Source organism: Clarias gariepinus, chromosome 21 (genome assembly GCF_024256425.1).
Source record: "Clarias gariepinus isolate MV-2021 ecotype Netherlands chromosome 21, CGAR_prim_01v2, whole genome shotgun sequence".
Taxonomy (NCBI): domain Eukaryota; kingdom Metazoa; phylum Chordata; class Actinopteri; order Siluriformes; family Clariidae; genus Clarias; species Clarias gariepinus.
The window spans coordinates 6252350-6275097 of NC_071120.1; the positions used below are offsets into that span (position 1 = coordinate 6252350).

Below are 22748 nucleotides of genomic sequence, written 5' to 3' on the forward strand. Positions count from 1 at the left end.
GCCTTGCTGTTTAATTAAGCAAAAGAACGTTTTATTTGATTAATCGATAAAATTTTTGGTAGAATACTCAATTACTAAAATATTCGATAGCTACAGCCCTAGACAGGACCATGACGGGTCCTGCATGATGTGAACATCGAGGTATCGGCGACTGTTTACTCTCTTTACAGGGCTATCGTTGATCATGTGAGTCTAGTAGTTCCTCTCCTGCTTAGTGCCACAATCAACTGCTTTGTCTTGCTGATGTTTAGAAGGAGGTTGTTCCTCTGGAAACAGTTCTCCAGATTCCCAGTCTCCTCCAGGTAGATCAGGCCCACCACGAGGGTGTCATCAGCAAACTTGATGGTGGCAGAGTTGGTAGTGGCCATGCAGTCATAGGTGTATGAGTACAGCAGGGGGCTCAGAACACAACCCTGAGGGGCTCCAGTGCTAAGGGAGGGGATGAGACATGTCCATCCATCCTTCTTGCCTGTGGTCTGCCAGTCAGGAAATTAGAGATCCACTAACACAGAGATGGGTCCCAGGTGCTTCAGTTTGGTGGTGAGTGTGGAGGGAATTATGGTGTTAAATGCTGAACTGTAGTCGATGTAGAGCATTTTAACATAATTCCCTCTCATAGTGTCCAGGTGAGTTATGTATAAAGGAGGTGAGAAAGAGCATCGTCAATGTACAGGTTTCGACGTGTAAGCAAACTGTAATAGATCCAGTGTGTCCGGAAGAGATGATGAAGTCTCTGACCAGCCACTTCATCAAAGCGCTCCTTTCACATTACTACTGAAGTCAGGGCTGCAGGGCGATAATCATTGAGGGAAGCAGGATCGGGTTTCTTTGGGACAGGAACAGTGATGGATTCTTTAAAGCATGTGGGGATTATCGACTAGGATAAGAAGAGGTTGAATATTACTTCGAACACAGGTGACCTGAGAGGCTGTCTGGTCCTGCTGCTTTCCTGGTGTTCAATTTTATTCAATTCAATTCAATTTTATTTGTATAGCGCTTTTAACGATTTACATCATCACAAAGCAGCTTTACACAATCAAAAGAATTAAGTTTGTATGAAATGTGAATGTGTATGAAATGTGGTGTTCAATCCCCTGTCCTCACATCATGCTCGGTGATGAGTGCATTTGATGCTGGCATTCTCTTCCTGTCTGCAGTCCACGGTCCCGCTAGCGTTAGCATTGCTAGCATCATTAGCTGCAGCCTCAAAGCAAGTGTACAAGGTGTTCACCTCATCTGCCAGTGACACATCCGTGTTTGACATACCGGATGTTGGTGCTTCAAGTCCGTTATTGTTCTTAGTCCCTGCCACAGGCTCCTAGAGTCACTCTGTTAAAGCTGTGACTTTAGTTTCCTCCCGTAGCAATGCTTCGCCTCCTTTACTGTTTTCCGCACGGCTTCTGAGATTGGGAAAATGTTCTGATAGTCGTTTTTTGGTACGTTATCATGCACTAGTTTCCTGATGAATCCCTCAACCGCTTTCGTTAACATGTTGATGCCATCAGTGCTATGCTGGAACATGCCCCAGTCTGTGTCATCGAGTGTGTCCCGGAAGGCGGCAACCGATTGGTGTGGACGGCGGGGGGCGAGATTGTGCCTTGAAGCTGTCTTTGATCATGGTGTAACAATGGTCCAGCGTCCTTTCGTGATGTTCTGATAAAAGTTTGGCACTGCGCATTTGAGGTTGGCGTTGTTAAAGCGCTCCTGTGCTGTGTTTGGTGCTGTGTGAGTGCCTCATGCAGCTTGCATAAGGCAATGTTCGTGTCCGCTTGTGGTGGAATTATGAATGATGTAAACTCCAGAAGAAGTTAAAACAAAAGACGTTTGGTCAATAGTTCCAGGTTGGGTGTGCAGAAGTGTGAGAGAGAAACAATGCCCGCGCTGTTGGACCAGCTATTGTTCACCATTAAACACAAGCCGCCTCCCCTTGACTTCCCCAAGTCTCGTGTTCTGTCCATATGACGAACCGAGATGGACTCTGCCTGCTGGATAACGTGGTCCGGTATAGAGGAGCAGAGGAGATTGCAGTCCCGAATGTCTCTTTTTGTAACTTAACTATGGCACTGGGGTCATCAAGCTTAATCTCCAGTGACTGGACGTTGGGGAGCTGGATGCTAGGCAGAGGGTTGCGATGTACACAAGCTCTCAGCCTGTTCCTGATGTTGGCCGCTTCCGGAGTGAAATTATGCTTGTAATCTAAGGTTCCACTTTAATTAGATGCTTAAGGTGTACTTGATTTAAAACATATAAAATACCTGGACTTTCTAAGAGATTTGTTGATGGAGATGCTTGACTGCATGTCAGAAATGACTAAGCGAAGACAGTTGTCTATAAAGTTAAGAAAAGAGATCATCGCTTTGCACGAAAGAGGGCTCTGCTAAGTACTGAAGATGTTTCTAATTAAGCAGTTGAATAAATTTGATAACTAGTAATCCTTTAAGGTAGCATTTTGTGTTGTCTTTGGAGAAACCACTTGCTATAATTACTGTAGTTGTGTTGAGATACTTAAATTACTCACTCTCACTAACTCACTTTTAAGTTCAAGTAGACTTTGTCACTTCAACCATATACAGTTGGTACACAGTGAAACGAAACAACGTTCCTCCAGGACCAAGGTGCTACATGCAACATAACTTTACAACATAAATTAACAGAAAAACTAAACTAGCTAACTAAGAAGCCTAGTTAGCTGGCTAGCAGAGACGAGACAGATTGACCTGACAACATAAATTTAACAACATAAATTAACAAAAACCCAGAGAGGAAGAATACAGTTTTTTTTACCGACAACATAAATTGCATGTGCAAATGTGCAAACAAGAGCAACAAACACGACATAACATAATACTCTGTGGTGTTGAGGTAGTGGTGAAACAGTAAGCGTTCCTTAACGTAGCAGCAAGAAGTAAGAAGTTGGTGCAAAGGTAATTCAGTAAAGAATATCGTGCAAAAGAGCATTTACAGGTTGGTGTGTACAATAGTTTGGTAGTGTGGATCAGTGTGTTTGCGCTTGTGTTGATTAGTCAGTCAAGTCCCTTTTTGTTGAGGAGACAGATGGCTTGTGAAAAGAAGCTGTTGCACAGTCTGGATGTGTGTGCCTGAATGTGTGTCTGAATGCTTCGGTATCTTTTTCCAGATGGCAGGAGTGTGAAGTGTGTGTGAGAGGGGTGTGTCCGATCAGCCATAATACTGGTGGCTTTGCGGATGCAGCGTGTGGTGTATGTCTTCAATAGAGGGGAGAGAGACACTGATGATCTTCTCTGCTGTCCTCACTATCCGCTGTGGCATAATTCCCAAACCGGACAGTGATGCAGCCGCTCAGGATGCTCTCGATAGTTCCTCTATAGAAGGTAGTCGGGATTGGTGGTCGAATCTGGGCCTTCCTCAGTCTTTTCAGAAAGAAGAGACACTGTTGGGCTTTCTTGTGCAGGGAGCTGGTGTTGAAGGATCAGGTGAGGTCTTTCTCCAGGTGGACACTCAGGAATTTGGTGCTTTCGACGATCTCCACAGAGGAGCCGTTGATGCTCAGCGGAGAATTTTGTAACAACAATTATAGATTATATAAAGAATTATAGACAACACTTGTTGTCTATACTGCTTAATCCTGTATTCAGGATCACGGGAGACTGGAGATCTTCCCAGGAGACTTCGAGGACAAGGTGAAGTACACTTTGGACAGGGTGCCAATCCATTGCAGGGCACACACATACACACACTCATGTATTATTTTCACATATGAACTGACCACTACTAGTATTTAAGTAATCTCCTTTCATGATTTATTTTCAAACCACGTTCCTATTAAAAGTTAATGGTTCGGCAGTATTCTTCCAGGTTTTGATAATGTGTTGAAAGCTACTTAACCTCCAGTAATTTCAAAGCTCTCTAATAGTTTTTTTTTGTTTGTTTGTTTGACATAGCCTAATAAGTTGACTCTTCTGAAATGGCAGCTTTTGTGCCAGGCACACACACACACAGCTGTGGAGAAAACCAATGCAAAATAATCAGGTTTCACCACTTATATGTGTGTTTTGGCAAAATAAACAGTTTTGTTGTATTGCATGATTGCAAAGCATAGGGACACATAAGAATCACTATCCAGTGTCCCGCACTATCTGCATTGTAGTCTTCACACTTTTCTTTGCCTCCTCTCCTCTCAAAACTTGATTCATGTGTCTGCCATAAAGGCAAATTTGGCTGATTCAAACCTTGCTGAAGCACTCCAGATGATCACAGATTCTCTTCCACATTTTTTTTCTTTTTTTTTTTTTTAAGATGATCAGTTGTTGGCCAAAGCTGAAATTTGGACTCATCAGAGAAGATGCACTTGGTACAATTCCTGTGGTCCTTTGCAAATCTAAGCCTGGCTCTCCTTGGCTTCTCATTGATAAAGGGCTTTTTTCTGGCTTTGCGTTACATCAGTGCTGTCTCTGTGAGTCTGTTTCTCACCACTCAATCCCAGATTCAGTTTATTCCTGGGTTTGAAGGTTACCTCCGGAGTTACTTTTGGAACTGTCATCCAACAGTTCTTGAGTGACTTTCGAATGAGTATGTGGTCATTTTTCGCAGTGGAGATTTGTTGATATGTATGTATGTATGTGTGTGTGTGTGTGGGTGTGTGTGTGTGTGTGTGTATGTTAAGATTCAACAGACACTGGAATGGAATGGTTAGCAAACTTGTATAGATGCTGATGTAATAGACAACTCAAGGAAACAATGCTCCTCTTCCACGCATCCCTCCCACAGTGTTCTTTGTATTTTAAAGTTCATTCTTGTTTCATTTAAAACAGTTTAAACAAAATCTCTTCTGTGGCTGTGTTTTAGGAAAATGAGGCAAGGTGTCAGGCTGACCCCAGTTTGATGTTCAAGAAACAAAACCTGTCGTTATCTCTGCGGTTCAAGATCTACATGGCAAACAACATCATATCAAAACAAAAATCTGTACTATCGGTAAACTTTTTTGCTCTCTTGAAATCTTAACTGTTGTTATAGTGTGTGTATGTGGGAGTGTGTATGTGCTAGCTTGTTTGATGTTTAGTTATGTTTTGAGGACATTCTGTCTCCAAACATTTCAGTGGTTCTCAACCCTCTTCCTAAAGAACCCTGTGCACCCCTGCACATTTTACTGTTTTCTCAGCTCTCTGCAATCATGATTTAACTAATTAGATAGTTAACTGTCTTTTATGAATTGAAGTTTGTTCTTGAGTGATGAGTCCTCGAATGTAGAAATAAATAACAGACTTTGTGTTTTGAACTTTTAGAAGTCTCAAGATAAAAAAATTCCTAATTATCTGAGAGCAAGGTCAGACATGAATGATCTCCAACGTGAGACGTCCGACTTGATTTCCCAGATTTCCAGACTTCAAGAAACAGTGAATCGCCTGAACACTGAGAACTGTCTATATTCTAAGTGGCATAAAAGTGTTGTAAGTGTAAGTAAGAAAATCTGGATTTTTTTTCAGATTATAATTTTGAATGTGACACAAAGCTCATTAAAACAATCTGTCAGCTGAAGAATTTAACCATGTTTTAACCACAATAACTGTCAGTTTGTGATAGCTGGCCTTAAAATTTGATTCTGTACTATAGCCTTATGAACTTAACTCAAATAAAATTTAAGGTGAGGTTATTTAATCAGTTGCTTTGTTTCAGGAGAAAAAGGAATATCACCAAAAACTGCTTATTCAGGAGGCCAACATCAAGTTGAAAGAGAAAGTCTTTTCAGAGGTAAGTTTTTTCTGGTACAAGATCTTGGTCCAAACACAGTTCATAAAGAGAAATCATGAAGATTCCTTCATCTTGTAACTGAATAATTATTGCTTTGTTTTATTTAAGAAAAGGTGCACAGATTTACACATCTAAATTCACCTAGATAAAGTGGGACATACTGTAAAGTAAAGCCTTGCTAGTCAGTGTTGTGCTGACCTGAATGCAACCTTTTTTGTCACCTCTCTTGGCAAGCTAAAAAAGTTGCTGGCTGAACTGATCTGGCAGTTTCTCATTGCATGACTCTGGATGTACAGTACATGAAATATTAACACCATGTGGACTTTTTAAAAAATGAACACAGACCTGGATACCCAGTCCCCAGACTTACTTCGAGACTTCTTGATTTATCCCCCTGTTCAGTATGGTTCCACTGAGGCTCTTCCTGGTTTCTCTGGTTGCCAAAATTGGAACATTTCCTGCCTAAGCCCAGGACCTTGTCAATACAATCACAGAAAAAACCTTTATGATGTCACCTCACTGAAAGTTTATCACGCCAATAATGTGCTAGTTGGGTCATTTATTGTTTTGCTGCAGGATACACATGTGTGTCAAACTGTGTGAAATTATATCCAGAGAAGAATCGCCCCCTTAAAAATAATCATATTTTGTTGAAGATATTTTGTTAAAATGAAGATTGACATTTTTTGTTTTGTCCAGCTGTATTTACTTAGTGGTACATTTAACATCTGAGTAAGAGATATAAGACAAACAGGTCAGGAAAAAAAAAAAACAATCACTGATTTGAAAAGGATCACCCCCTCATAAAGGTGACTTGTAAATCAGGTGAAGCTATTTCCCTTCTTAATGGCACACAAAGCCATTTGACTTTCAACTGTGATCAGCTGCGGTCATTTTGATTAGCTCAGCAAGAAAAACTGGAGCATTTCTGTCCCTGGTAGTGCAACTGAGGCAAACAATCAATTATGTGTGGCAAGGCACTGTCGAAAGATCTCTGGGATTAAGTTGTGGACAGGTTCAAGTCAGGTGATGGATGCAAAAAATTCTAAGTCCTTATTACTGCCTAGAAGCAGTAGAAGAAAATGGAAGGCATTTGGTACAGCTCAGACCCTCCCTGGATCAGGACGTTGCTCCAAACTGGCTTTAGTTATTTTAAACTAAATTAAATTTTTTTATAAAAAATTTAGTTATTGGACCACAACACTCAACAATATGTCTGGCAGAAATCCAGTACAGCTTACCATCCAAATAACACCATTCCTACAGTGAAGCGTGGAGGTGATAATATCCTGTTATGGGGGTGTTTCTCTGCACTGGAGCACTTGCCAGGATAGAAGGAAAAATAGATGGAGCAAAGAATCGTCAAATTTGCTGCCGTCTACCAGAAAGCTGTTAATGGGAAGAAGGTTTCCATTCCAATATGACAATAACCCTAAGCACACCACAAAATGCTTGTCCTAGTCAGAGCTTGGACTTAACCCCATTATAATTTTGTGAAATGACTTGAAGACTGAAGTTCACAAACGGTCATTATCAAATTTAACTCAACCAGAGCAGTTCTGCAAGGAAGAGTGGGCAAATATTTCAAAGTCTAGATGTGCGAAGCTTTGTGTTTCATAGAGAAGGTATTATCTTTCCATACAAGTCATTTTTAGGACGGAGTGATTTTTTTTTTCTTCTGTTCTGTTTTTTTTTTCTATTTTTTCTAACATTAAATTGAATTCAATTACATTTTATTTGTATCCCGCTTTTAACAACTGTGATTGTTGCAAATCAGCTTTACACAATCAAAAGAAAATTATGGAAGTTTGTATAAAATGTAAATGTGTATGAATCAAAATGATTAGTAAGTCCCTGAAGAGCAAGCCGAGGGCGATGATGGCAAAGAAAAACATTGGTGTTATGTCTTTCACTTGGACGTTAAAAGTTGCATAGAGTAAATATAGCTTAATAAAACAAAAACTGTCTTCATGCGTTTAATTCTGTTCTATAGCCACTGTATGTAAGCTATGTAAGAAACATAAGTTTTATACTAGCATATTATAATATAATATAGGTGAAAAGACAACATAATTACACATTATTTATCCTCTGCCTGTTTTTCCAAATTGTTTTTTTACTGCTTTGACCTTTTTTTATTGATTGACTTGGTGAGCATCAGTAAATTATACAACCCCACAACCTTGTAAACTAAGAGTTAAGACCAATTTCTCTTGGTAATCTGATGACTGGATTTATATTAATTATTTCCCCTCATACAGTATGGTGTGTGTATGTGTATGTATGTGTATATATGAATATATGTGTAATATATATACACAGTCGTGGCCAAAAGTTTAGAGAATGACACAAATATTAGTTTTCACAAAGTTTGCTGCCAAACTGCTTTTAGATCTTTGTTTCAGTGGTTTCTGTGATGTACTGAAATATAATTACAAGCACTTCATACACTTCAAAGGCGTTTATCGACAATTACATGACATTTATGCAAAGAGTCAGTATTTGCAGTGTTGGCCCTTCTTTTTCAGGACCTCTGCAATTCAACTGGGCTCTCGATCAACTTTTGGGCCAAATCCTATCTGATAGCAACTCATTATTTCATAATCACTTCTTGGAGTTTGTCAGAATTAGTGGGTTTTTGTTTGTCACCCGCCTCTTGAGGATTGACCACAAGTTCTCAATGGGATTAAGATCTGGGGTGTTTCCAGGCCATGGACCCAAAATTTCAACGTTTTGGTCCCCGAGCCACTTAGTTATCACCTTATGGCACTGTGCTCCATTGTGCTGGAAAATGCATTGTTCTTTACCAAACTGTTGTTGGATTGTTGAAAGAAGTTGCTGTTGGAGGGTGTTTCGGTACCATTCTTTATTCATGGCTGTGTTTTTGGGCAAAATTGTATGTAAGCCCACTCTTTTGGATGAGAAGCAACCCCACACACGAATGGTCTCCGTATGCTTTACTGTTGGAATGACACAGGACTGATGGTAGCCCTCACCTTTTCTTCTCCGGACAAGCCTTTTTCCAGATGCCCCAAACAATCGGAAAGCGGCTTCATCAGAGAATATGACTTTGCCCCTCAGCAGTCCATTCACCATACTTTCTGCAGAAGATCAATTTGTCCCTGATGGGGTTTTTTTTGGAGAGAGACATGCGTTACGACATGCTTTACGCTAATTAACTCGTGAGTGCTTAAAGAAGGAGACGCAACGTCAGTGATTTGGCTTTAAGAGCTCTGACACGGAGCAGAAGACAGTCATGTGCAAACTCTGCCAAAAGACTGTTTCCGCGCCCGACGCGAAACTTGAAATGGTTGTGCACTTAAATTTTTTTTTTTTTATAAAGTTTATTTTGATAACACTATTTAAATAACTATGATGTGGAAAAAAAAAAATGTGAAGGCTACTGAAGCTCGACCTCCACCACATCTGTCAGTGGATACATTTATATTGCTAAACTAAAGTGTATTTTTCTCATTTGTGACAGTTCAGTTAAATGTCACTTCAAAATAAAGTTGCAAAAAAAAAGTATGCAATGATATTTTTGTCAAACTTTTCAGAGACTAACTGAAAACGTACTTTATTGTGGGTGGTATATCGTTATATATCGTTATCGTGATATAAAATAATCCATATCGTGATATATGATTTTTCCATATCGCCCAGCACTATTCTGGAGTATATGCAAATTGAAAATATAAAAACGTAAGCAGCAACTTTTCCAATATTTATGTAATTTTTAAAACTTTTCTAAACCGTTGTCTGAATTTTTCAGTTGTCTGGATTTTTCAGGCTCTTACATTGTGATGCTCCTGATTATATTTATGATTTTTTTTGCGCATTATGCAGGTGACAGGACTTATCATTTCTATCTGTTGTTGGCAGTCATGTGTGCAAAAATGCTATATAACTCAAGTTTTACTTAGTTACAGTGGTGTGAAAAAGCACCACTGTTTTTGCATTTTGTCAATGATCGCGTTTGTCACACTTTAATGTTTTAGATCATCAAACAAATTTACATATTAGTCAAAGATGACAAGTAAACACATCATGCCGTTTTTAAATTAAGGTTTTTATTATTAAGGGAAAACAAAATCCAAAACTACATAGCCCTGTGTGAAAAAGTGTTTTCCGCCTAAACCTAACAACTGGTTTTCGATAATTTGCAATGAGTCTGTTACAGCTCTGTTTTAAAGCTACAGCTTTAAAAACTGCATGATGTGCTTACTTGAGTTATCTTTGACTAATATTTTAATTTGTTTGATGATCTGAAACATTAAAGTGTGACAAACATTTAACACATTACAAACACCTTGTAAACTTGCTTTTGCTTTTGTGTTTTAGTTGTATAAGAAAGAGTGTGAGGATAACAAAACACTGAAGGAGAATTATGAGCGGGCATTGGAGTCCAATTTTCACGGGAAGCTAAAGATTTCTGAGCTGAAGAATCAAATCACCAAACTACAATGTTTAGTGCAGGAGCTAAATGAACAGAACTGTGAGGCAGACACAAAGTGTGATGCGATTAATCAGGTGAGTGAGACGATCATTCTACCAAGTACTGTAGTACTTCCTAACGATAAGATTGATAATGTTTGTACCATATGATAAGCTGTATTATAGGATATATGTGCAGGAAAATGTGGTAAAATTATCCAGGAAACACAAGAAATGCAAGATTTTTTTATTGCTTAAATCTTTTATTTATTAGGCCCTTAAAACGATTGTTGGGTTCTCACCAATTTCTTTAACACATCAACTACAGTATAACCCCAGGTGATAACAAAAAAATACAAATTTACAATACAATACAAAATAACATTGTTTTTTGGATTGTGAGTGACTTAGTCTGCAAATATTTTGCAAGATGAGCAAATTGTTTTTTAGAAATTTGTTTACTTGATAAACAAGCAATACGAGCACGACATATACACATTGTCTGCCGAGCATCAAGTGATCACTACTGAGCCACTGATCACAGTTTCTTCTTTCTCTCGCTGTCGGATTTTGGGTAATCATCTTCCATGCTTTGTCTTAGTGCTGATGTGTCACTCATATAGTCAACATCTGTGCGTGCGTATACAGTTTACTATAACATTGTGACCACGTGTGTGTGGTTGTGTGTGAACGTAAAGCATTTTGAAAATTTTGTTTTCAAGCGTACCAACTGTTCTTTAGTAACCGTACTGCCACAATAGTCCTAAAAAAGCTGTAGAAGTGCCGGAGATTAATCTGTTAAACGACAATGCAATGTCACATTTCCGCAAAATTCTCAAAAGGATGCAGAAGAATCGGACGGTCTCTACATTCTGCTCCTGCGGCTTCAGCATGCCGCGTCCAATTTAATACTCAAGATACTGTGCCTCAGTCAGCAAATGATCGCGCCGGCCACTGTCTTGATATCGTGGTGCACGAGATAACCGAGCCCCGGTCCGGTGGTTGGTTTTGTGTGGGTGTCAGAACCTCTTCTCGCTGGATTAAATCGTGGCTGTATTCGGTAGCGGAAAGAGAGGCAAGAGCTGAAGTGCGCATGGTGTGGGTTTTATCCACTGTTTCAACAGAGTTATATGGTACCGCTCAGTGCATTTACGCATACCCGGCTGTTGCAGTTGATAGTTCACTTAAAACTTATATGTAGCACTGGACAGGAGGAGCAGCACACAGTCGCCCAACTGAAACTCACACAGATGTGCCGGTCGGTCATAGGCACTCTTCTGCTCTCCTTGCACGTTCTGCATATGTTGTTGGACAAGACGTAGGACTTTACTAATGTTACCACTAAATGAGCTCATTTCAAATTTGATTTTGAAAAGATTTAGCTGGGAGAACATCTAGCATCAGGAAGCCAGAGTCTCTTAGAGGTAAAGATGGGCAGAGGTTCTCCAATCTGTGAAAGAGTGCATAAAAAGAATGTAGAATACTTTGAAGAACAATGTTCCTCAATATTAAATTGCAAATCTTAACACCTACAGTGCATAACATGAACAAAAAAGTCAGAGAAACTGGAGAAATCTCTGTGCGCAAGGTACAAGGCTGAAGACCTTTGTTGGATGCCCATGGTCTTCAGGCACTCAAAAGACACTGCATACTCATTGGCATGATTATGTCATTGACATTACTAAATGGGCCAAGGAATACTTCCAGAAACCACTATTGATAAACAATCCGATGGCAACTAATGCTCTATCATGCAAAATCGAAGCCATATGTGAACATGATCCAGAAGCGCCATTGTGTCCTTGTGGGCTAAGGCTCATTTAAATTTGACTTTTTCAAAGTGGAAAAGTGTTCAATGGTCTGACAAGTCGAAATTTGACATTCTTGTCGGATAGTGTGTCCTCCGGGCTACAGAGGAGGAAGACCTTCCAGCGCGTTATCAGTGTTTAGTTCAAAAGCAGGCATCTCTGGTGGTATGGGGGTGCATACAGATGTAGCTATTAAGAATGCGTGCAATTCGTCTCACGCCGTGCCGAGGAATTCAACAAGTTGTGTCTAACTGAATAATCGCCAGATGGAGCATGAAAGGACTTTATTTAAAAGTCAGACCAAGTCAGTGAAGAGTTGTACATAATTAGTTAGCCTAAAACAATATTGTTTCCAATGCTAAAGCAAACAATAGATTTTTCGTGATGAATGTGTTATATGTGCTTCATATTATGTTCATAATAATGAAATGAGATGCCCAAAATCGTGCTTTAAAATTCATATTACAAAAACTATATAACAAACTTATTGTCTTAACAGGGACAAAACAATGAAAGACATGTGCCTCGGTTTAAATGGTCTTGAAACTAATTAAATTTCCTGATAGGAGGCTATCTGATAGTGTTAACTATGTGAATGTCCTAATTCGTGAATGTCAACATATATTTTTTACAACGTAAAAATGTGTCAACATTGAGCACCATCAGAAGTCATGAATGAAAAAAAAAAAAAAAGTAAAGTAAATAAAGTAAATATTTCTATATGCACACAAAGTGCTTCAGGCTTTTTATGATAATAATCATTATGCATTTTACTGTTTGTCTCCAGCATTGAATAATTATATTTAACCACGGCTGGAAATAATAGCTCGAATGTGATTGTGAATTTATGACTGAAAGCTGTTGGCGTGTGTTAACCCCGATTTGTCCGTAAACTTTCACTTTATAAAAGGCAGCGTTTTGATCAAAAGGCTGATAAACGCGTGCGATTTATCAATTAAAAATGCAGACATACTCCCCCAGAAATGCAACAAACAAATATATAGGCTACTCGCTCGATAAACGCTGTCTTTTCCAACACGACTGCGCGCTCCGATGTGAGCCGCTTTATTTAAGGCATAATGTAATATACCGTATTTTTGCTGTGTAGTTTATTTTTTTTTGTGTGCATAAGAATTGCATTTCATATAAATGTCACATACTGTATGAGACGCTTGCACAAGCACACACAAACTCCCCACCCACACACCTACGAGACACGCAGAAAGACACAAACACTCGGTGCAGATACACCTATGAGATGCGCGCGCACACATAGTTCATGATACTTAAGGTGCATTCCGATCGGCCTGAAATACCCTGCACAGTATACTTCACAGGGTGTTCAGCCATATTAAGTGTGATCCCAAACTGCAGGGAGTGAAACTGCTCAGTTCAAATGGAATTGTAACGGTGTAGGGAACAACTGAACAACAGGGCTTTTCTTTACTGGAAAAGAGAATAAAAAATTTCTCATCAGTCATCGCGTCTCACAATAATGCAGATTAAACATAATACACCTGTCCATAAATAAAATTCTAAAATTGACATTGTTACTTTTTTTTTATTTCTGCAATGGAAGAGTCTGAGAATTTCTTAAACCTTCAACCATAACCTTTGTTGCATTGTTTTTAATAACTCTATACACAACCTATGATTTCTTTACGCTATTTTACAAATGGAATATTTTTTTTATTTTACACTCTAAAAACTGCTGGGTTAAATGTTTAGGTGCTGGGTTATTTTATTTGACCCAACCAGTGAGTAAATGAACACTCTTGCTGGGTTGACCCATTCCATTTGATTTAGTAGATAGAACCATTTTATTTTCAAAAAAGTCCCAAACTTCACATAATGTTAAATACAGTAGATTGCCTGTTAGAAATACCCCAAATAAAATTAATCTGCTGTTTTAACTGCCTCAGAGATAGTTAGCCAGCGGTAGTTTTTAGAAATCCTTTTGGAGGTGTGACTGCGTTGGGCGAGTACATGAGCTCAAAGCGCCTGGGGAATGTCTGGAGCTCAAATCTCCGAAAATGTTGTTTTGAAACCAGCGAAAATTTTTTGGAAGTATGTCTGCAGTTTTATTGATAAAGCTGCTCATATCTGCGTGTGCGTTTATCAGCCTTTTGATCAACTCACTTTCACTTTGCAAAAGGCAGTCTTTATTGTTTAGTGTATATTTAAAGTGCATATACTGTACACAATAAAACTATTGTTTTTGGCTAACTTATCAAACACTTTTGTATTCTTTGTTGTATTTTATCTTTTTGCACACACGTGGGTGCGTTACAGTAGTAGTAGTAATAATAATAATAAATTCACAGCACTATACTACTACTACTACTACAGCTAATAATAATAATAATATTAATACTGAACGGTCAAAGGAGAATAATCACTAAAGAAGAGAAGAAAATGAAGAATAAATACATATCAGTTTCCTGTATTGTTATCATTAGGAGGTTTTTTCAATAAAATTCTAATTATACCCTAATAGTTGATGACTAGAAAATTATACTGACTGTCATTTGCATTACTATTTATGAAAATCAGAGAAAGATATCATTTGCGTAATAATTTGGAACGCAGGTAGAGCAGGTATCCCGAGTATTCCTCAGAGGACTTTTGTGGGCCCGGTTCCAATCCATGTGCCTGCATTCTTGTTTGTGTAACAGGTCTAGCACACTGAAGGAACACACAGGAAGCAGATGTTAAAGTCACACAAAACAAGCTTATTTAATAAGCACTTATAAACCATTTATAATCTCGCAGTCTGTATATAGAAGTTATGCTCTGTATAAGCAATGTAGCTCTGTAGAATAAAGAAGGCTGAATGAATGCTCCAAGTAAGCACAAGGCTTCATCCAGGAGTCTCAGGGACTGCTACACGAAACATCAGGGAAATAATCACAAATTAATTCCATTAAGCAGTACCATTGGAAATCATCCCATTTTGTGTCTTATACTACAGGCTAAAATATGTATGTAAGTAATCTATGCTTTTGTAATTGAATGAAATTTAAACATTCAGTTTGACGTTCTGTTGTTATATGGCCAGGAGAGTGCACCTGAACAGGAGGCTGACAGCAATGAGTATGCTGAGATGAAAGAAACTACGCATTGATGAGTTACTAAAGGTAAACTTTATGACTGTTACAGTGAACCACATGTCAGTTATAGACTAGAAATGTAAATACAGTACCTCCAGGTAATCTACTCTCTTTCTCACAGTATTTCAGACATGCATATTAAGAAGTAATAGTCAAGGCTTCTCACAGCGGATCACCTGTTCTACTTATTTCATTTGGCACAGGGTTCATGGCAGAAATTTATTTGAAATAAATCTGAAAGTGCTACAAATTATTTCAAACCAAAAGCTCTAATAAAAAGATAAGTTTTAAGACCAGAACATTCAAAAGATGTAGTGATACAGAGTGGCTGTTGCATGTGGCTATATGTGAGGTAATGAGTTCTTTGAGATGGGGAAAGGCATCCCCATAAATGCACCGGCGGGTGAGAAAGGCAACCTTGTATTCAATTCTAAATGAAACAGGGAGCCAATGCAGGATTTAAGAATGGGCGTGATATGGTCTCATCAGGATACTAGCAGCTCTATTCTGAATATACTGCAGCTTCTAAAGGCTTTTCCCAGAAGTCATGTCAGTTCATAGAGGTTCATGGCCGGAGCATGGCATAAAAGCCTGTATGGAATTGGCGCAGAACATAGCATGGGAGCATGGAATTTTAGCTGTCTAAACAGACATGTTCTCCGCCTGCGGTGACATAGCACGTTAGTGCTGCAGTTGGTACTGGTTTAGGAGCTCTGCTGGGATGCCCTCAAATCCCAGTGCTTTTCGTTTAGCCAGCTGCTTTATGACCCATACAAAACTCATCACCAAGAATGTAAGGTTCCAGCTCGAATTAGTTTCCTGTAGTGATAATGACCTTGATCTTCACTTGTGTATACAGTAGTTGCTCTATGTAGGTGTGGCATTCTTATCTTTTCTTGCTTGTCGGGCATACAGTTTCTTCCCATCGTCTTGGCATATGAGAGGCCTTGAGAGCCATGAAGGGTGGTCTGGCCTTCTTTACTTGGGTACACAGTTCTTTTGTGCAGTGAAACCTCGGATTGCAAGTAATTCGGATTGCGAGTAACGCGGTTTGTGAATGTTTAAAACTTTGACTTGGAAAATGAACAAGTCTTGGTTTACAAGTACCGAGTATCATGTATCTGGCATACACTTCTTGTTTTGATGCGAGCGTCACGTGAGCATAACTAAGCTAATGGTTTTTCTCTCTCTTGCGCTGCGGAATTGTGGGTAATCGTCTCCCCTGCTGGGTCTTAGTGCGCGTCTTTTACTGGTATAATCAACATCCGTGCACATGTGTACTGTTTATCATAACACTGTGAACACGTGTGTGTGTGTGCGTGTGTGTGTGTGTAAAACATATTTTATTTTGTGTCTGTATGTATGTGTGTACAGCATGCGTGTAAAGCAAAAGCATGTCTCATTAGAGAGGTTAAAAAATCCATGTTCTCTCTCTGCTCAAGACTCCACCTGCTCTTTATCTGTGTGCGCGCGCGCATCATTGGACAACGTGGCACACACACACACACACACACACACAAACCCCTCCTACTTTCGCCTTCACAGACACACAAGACGGACACATACACACACAAACTTTTTCACTGCTCTACACAGAAACACTGCTGTCGCGATTTATGTCATTAGAAAGATTTCTTGTTTATTTTTCTGATAAAACAGTATTTCTGTTGTGTGCACATGCGTGTGTTAAAAAAATGGACAGAGGGTAACTGTGTAAGACGAAAAGGGGGAGGGGGAGCTTACTTTAGATTCACACACACACACGCACACACACACACAGTGCCACACAGCACATTATTTTAACGTAATATTTTTGGGGGACTGTGGAACGAATAATTTGAGTTTCTATTATTTATCATGGGAAAATTCGATTTGGTTTATGAGTGTTTTGGAATATGAGCCCGCTCTTGGAACGAATTATGCTCGTAATCCAAGGTTCCACTGTATATCCTTTTCTGTTGTCTTCCTCCATCTTGACACACTAATAATTTCAATATCGCTCTGTAGCTGCGCTCTGGAACAGTGTGTTCCTCCTCCTTATTTCATCATTGGCCCCTGCTGTCTTTGGCTTTCTTCTTCTGTCTGCTTCTTCAAGCATTTCACTGCATATCGTACTGTGTATGTGACAAATAAAATTTGAATTTGAATTTATGTTGATGGTTTCATTATAAATCTATTGGACAGGTTTGCCAGGTATGGGATGTCCTGTTGATGGTCGTCCTGATGGTCATCTTGATTTTGTCCCACAACTCAAAAAAAAAAAAAGTCAAGTGTTTCCTCCTCTGATCTTATCTTGATCTCAACTCACCTGCTTTTATCTGTCACTTCCACACACTCCATATTTTCTACATTGGTGATCAATTGATGGTTATCCTGAAATGTAATTTTTTTTCTTAAGGCAGTTTTTCCGAGGGCTGTAGGTCAAGAATTTTAAGTTTAAACAGAAAATGAGAAACAGAAAATCTCTACTACTCTGGAAAAAATCATGTTGATCAAGCAATAATAACTCCCTCAAATTTGGTCTTAAAACTTCCCTATACCTTTACATTGAGAGCTTTTGTACTATCGTCTTGAAAAAAGAAACCTTTTGTTACCTTTTACTTGTAAAGTGACTGAGTTGCTAAAGATAATTTCATCCCTGGGTATAATAGAGTCCTAGAGGTGAGAGACATGTTTATGCCATAAACAATCATCACTATTCTCTCTGTTACAGTAAAGAACTTGCAATTCTCTGACGGAGCCAAGAAGAGAAGAAGTGGAACTGAATCACTTGTGTGTTTAAACCAAAAGATGTTATCCAGATATGTTGGTCATGTTGGCACAAAATAGTGCCTTTATCTCCAACCTCTGCCTTTAAAGTTAAAGAGCAAAGTTAAAGAGTCTCTAAGAGCAAACCTGCAACACAGAAAAAACTCACATCATTTATAACATACAGGTAACACAGGAGCTTTTACAGTTTGTACATGTATTATTATATTTATTATCTGCATCACATGTGTAATATTACTTGTATTTAAGCATAATCTTTAGCGAAATTATTGTGAATTTCAAAACGAAACTATTATACATTGAGAAAAAAAAACTCTAATTCTTAAACAATTTAATTACTTTTCTTGATTAGACAAGTTTTATAAGTGTTACAGAATCCTAATGTTTTATTGCGAACACTATTTAAAGATTTACTCATGACCCAAAGAAACACAGGTGTGTGAATCATACAGTATCATACACAGATCATACATGGTTCTTAAAATTTATATTACATGTGTAAGAATGTATGTAAAAATGAAAAGAATAAAATAAAGTCACTATAGCAAATGCAATGTGTTGTATAAACATTGAAATAATTGAAGAGAGACAGGTCAGATCCTGAGTACCGGCCAATAAATAAATACTTATGAGTATGCAAATGCAACGGTCATGTGACAATATGTCAAAACAAAAGGGCATAGGGATTATGTTGTGGGCACACAACATAATCCCTATGCCCTTTGAGCAGGTTAAGACCTCCAAAAAGCCCTGGACGCTGATGTCACATAATGTGATGTCACTCAAAATGATATCACTCTTGAAGTCTTTAGCAATTTTTTGACAAGTTTAAGACATTGCTATGCCTGGACTGTGTGAGATATTAAAAATCCCTTCACAATTTTGCATTCTCAATGTGAGCTCTAAATGTGTACTGGGTTTCGTATGTGTATGAATGTTGCGGTTCAGTTATCAATCTGAGGGGCACCCGATACAGATTGTAGTCAATAAATCACATGGTCCATGTCCATTAATAAACTTTACTGTAACCATACATCCATATATGTGTGTGTGGTTTCTACAAATGAACAATAACAACAAAGAATGAATATACAGAAAATACAAACTGTGCACTTAAGAGCAGTAACAGTAATATTCAAATCACTTCAGATTTCTCTATATTAATATATTCACTTTAAGTTGACTGTTAGATAAACAAACTGATCATGGCCTTATATTATTGTAACTGCTGCATTTAAAGTATCTTGTATCACGCACGATATGCACGGTTGATTGTGGCATACACACTAATTACTTCACACCAATGAACATCCAATAACAAGCATTGTAGTATAACCTTACAATAATTTAATTAAGCAACAAACATATGAAACAATATTAAGTTACCTACTTCAAAATGTATGCACACAGTATTATAAAGTAGACTGAAAATGGGACCAGGACTGCACACACATTGCCACAAAACCATCCAGAAAGTTAGCCGCTTTGGTATGTGCCTGGGCATCTCCTACTTTTAACCAATAAGATTACAGCAATATTGGTCACTAATTCTAAGCGCAGTAACTTAAAGTGTCCCCAAAGCTGGCACTATTCTCTCAATGTTTTGTTATGCTTTTGTACAGTATTTGAATGGAAATAAATATAGTATTTGTTTATTTTTTAAAAAGTGGAGGGACAGTGGCCAAGTGGTTAGCACTGTCCACTGATGGTATAGTGATACTTTGAGAAATATGATTCTGAGTGAGCAACATCTAAATGCTAAAAAATGAAAGAATGAAAGTACCAAGAACCCATGGTTCATCTGCTTCTGATCACCATCTGCTTTTACATACCTTTTGTTTTAACATTTTACATTATAATTTGTAAAGAAATGATGTCAGAATGTTGGTAAATGTTATGTTATGAGTCAAATCTCTTTGGATGATCTGAGTACGGCTGCTCTCTCACTGTACGTCACCAGTCTGTTCCATGAGCTGTGTTGGGGTCCAGTGTCAGATCACAGAAACCAAAACACATGAAGAATCTCAATATTAATATATAAATAAATATTTATATTTAAATTTGTGTGTGTTACACAATGTCATGACAAAAAGTCATGATAAAAGAAGGGGGGGGGGGTAATCTTTTAATTACCCACACAGTGATCATAGATGTGGTAGCTTAGCCATCCCGCAGATTTAAGTCCTCTCTTCCTCACCTCCTCAACCTATGACCAAAGACGAGCATGGGCTGCCTTACAAAACTCTTCTCTAAAACTAATTCTGAAATTGTTGCAAATCTGGGCATTTTCAGACATTTGACAAACAGATTTCAGTGTATTTCTCATGAAAAACTGAATGATTTGTCTGGGAGTATTGGTCTATGACGTTTTGTAAGTGTTTGGTTGAATAGTGGACAAGATGAAAATGAAAATCTTTCACTTCTTCTCTAGTGTTTTCTCCTGGTTTTTCAGGGACACCGCTCAGCCGAAGTGAGCATTTCCACTTGAATCTTTCCTGCTCTACGATCCCCGCAGCGCCGTGGTCTCTTTCTGTAACATGTCCACCTGCTTCTTTAAGGTAGAAATGTTCTCCGCTATTCCTTTCAAAGCTAGCGTGTTCGCGGCACCCGATTCTTTAATGCTGACCACCACTTCTGTGTTTTCCTAAAGCTGCTACTTAAAAGCTTGGACATACTCGCTTTGGGAATCGAATTCACGTGTAAGGCTCTGGGTGGCATTAAGAACGACAATAATAAAAATATTATCTTTTAGCGGAGAAGACTTCTTTACCTTCTTTGTGTTTGGGCTTTTGAGTAGAGTGTGATAAAGGTGTGTACCTGTTTGTGAAGTAGTAATTATGTTTTTACTAATTTCCTCATCCTCGTCCATTCATTCAATGTCTTTCTCACACATTTGTATAAGAGCAACTAATAAATATTCGCGGTTATTATTGGCCATAATCAATTCGTGTAACAAGAGAAAATTGAGTAAAATGAAAAGTTTATCAAATGGCAATTAGAAGGTTGTAAGAAAACAAGTTGAAGGTGAAAGTTCTACTCCACATTCCAGCATCTTGTCCTGTCCCCAGGCCTTTTTTTTTTGTTGCTCTACATTGTCTTCCTGTGTAAAAACAAGTGTTTGTAAATGATGGTGGAGACCTGCGAATGTTTTGAATTTTTATAAAAATGTATATTCTGTATCATTATATTTGTATATATTCTACGTTAATAAACATTGCTATCTTACAGTAATATGAGATCAATGTCCATGTGTCCGGGTGGGATAGTTCTTTTAAATACACTCGATACACTTGCGATCCGGTCCCTGAGAGACCACACACACAAACACACAGGCATGATGTCTGAAGAGCTTTGTTTATTCTCTGCTGTGTGGATGTAGATTCATCTGGATACAGGCCATAGGAAGTGTTACCACATAAGGAGTCAGGACACACCATGAGGGGGGTTTTATTTTATATCATTAAAAATTCCAAGAGAATGCCAAGAGTGTGCAAAGCAGTAATCAGAGCAAAGGGTGGCTACTTTAAAGAAACTAGAATATAAAACATGTTTTCAGCTATTTCACCTATTTTTTGTTAAGTACATAACTCCACATGTGTTCATTCGTAGTTTTGATGCCTTCAGTGAGAATCTACCAATGTAAATGGTCATAAAAATAAAGAAAACACATTGAATGAGTGAAGGTGTGTCCAAACTTTTGGCCTGTACTGTACTATATACAGTGGTGTGAAAAACTATTTGCCCCCTTCCTGATTTCTTATTCTTTTGCATGTTTGTCACACAAAATGTTTCTGATCATCAAACACATTTAACTATTAGTCAAAGATAACACAAGTAAACACAAAATGCAGTTTTATAATGATGGTTTTTATTATTTAGGGAGAAAAAAAATCCAAACCTACATGGCCCTGTGTGAAAAAGTAATTGCCCCCTGAACCTAATAACTGGTTGGGCCACCCTTAGCGGCAATAACTGCAATCAAGCGTTTGCAATAACTTGCAACAAGTCTTTTACAGCGCTCTGGAGGAATTTTGGCCCACTCATCTTTGCAGAATTGTTGTAATTCAGCTTAATTTGAGGGTTTTCTAGCATGAACTGCCTTTTCAAGGTCATGCCACAACATCTCAGTAGGATTCAGGTCAGGACTTTGACCAGGCCATTTCGAAGTCTTCATTTTGTTTTTCTTCAGCCATTCAGAGGTGGATTTGCTGGTGTGTTTTGGGTCATTGTCCTGCTGCAGCACCCAAGATCGCTTCAGCTTGAGTTGACGAACAGATGGCTGGACATTCTCCTTCAGGATTTTTTTGGTAGACAGTAAAATTCATGGTTCCATCTATCACAGCAAGCCTTCCAGGTCCTGAAGCAGCAAAACAACCCCAGACCATCACACTACCACCACCATATTTTACTGTTGGTATGATGTTCTTTTTCTGAAATGCTGTGTTACTTTTACGCCAGATGTAACGGGACACGCACCTTCCAAAAAGTTAAACTTTTGTCTCGTAGGTCCACTAGGTATTTTCCCAAAAGTCTTGGCAATCATTGAGATGTTTTTTAGCAAAATTGAGACGAGCCTTAACGTTCTTTTTGCTTAAAAGTGGTTTGCGTCTCTTTCTTATGGTGGAGTCGTGAACACTGCCCTTAATTGAGGCAAGTGAGGCCTGCAGTTCTTTAAATGTTATCCTGGGGTCTTTTGTGGCCTCTCGGATGAGTTGTCTCTGCGCTCTTGGGGTAATTTTGGTCGGATCACTTTTTCACACAGGGCCATGTAGGTTTGGATTTTTTTTCTCCCTAAATAATAAAAACCATCATTTAAAAACTGCATTTTGTGTTTACTTGTGTTATCTTTGACTAATAGTTAAATGTGTTTGATGATCAGAAACATTTTGTGTGACAAACA

General features: G+C 38.5%; 1 protein-coding gene across 3 annotated transcripts in view; it reads left to right on the forward strand.

Moving 5' to 3' along the window:
• The window catches only part of LOC128509144 (uncharacterized), a 32949-nt gene extending 14141 nt beyond the window's left edge, over positions 1-18808 (forward strand). Inside the window, exons 3-8 of one of the 3 annotated variants that reach the window (XM_053480732.1) lie at positions 4825-4950; positions 5262-5432; positions 5653-5727; positions 10069-10257; positions 15028-15106; positions 17793-18808. In XM_053480732.1, the coding sequence (XP_053336707.1) occupies positions 4825-4950; positions 5262-5432; positions 5653-5727; positions 10069-10257; positions 15028-15093 (627 nt within the window). In that variant the 3' untranslated portion in view covers positions 15094-15106; positions 17793-18808. The remainder of the gene's footprint in view (positions 1-4824; positions 4951-5261; positions 5433-5652; positions 5728-10068; positions 10258-15027; positions 15107-17792) is intronic. The other 2 variants (XM_053480734.1, XM_053480733.1) reach the window with 2 other exon arrangements.
• Positions 18809-22748: the final 3940 nt, after the last annotated feature.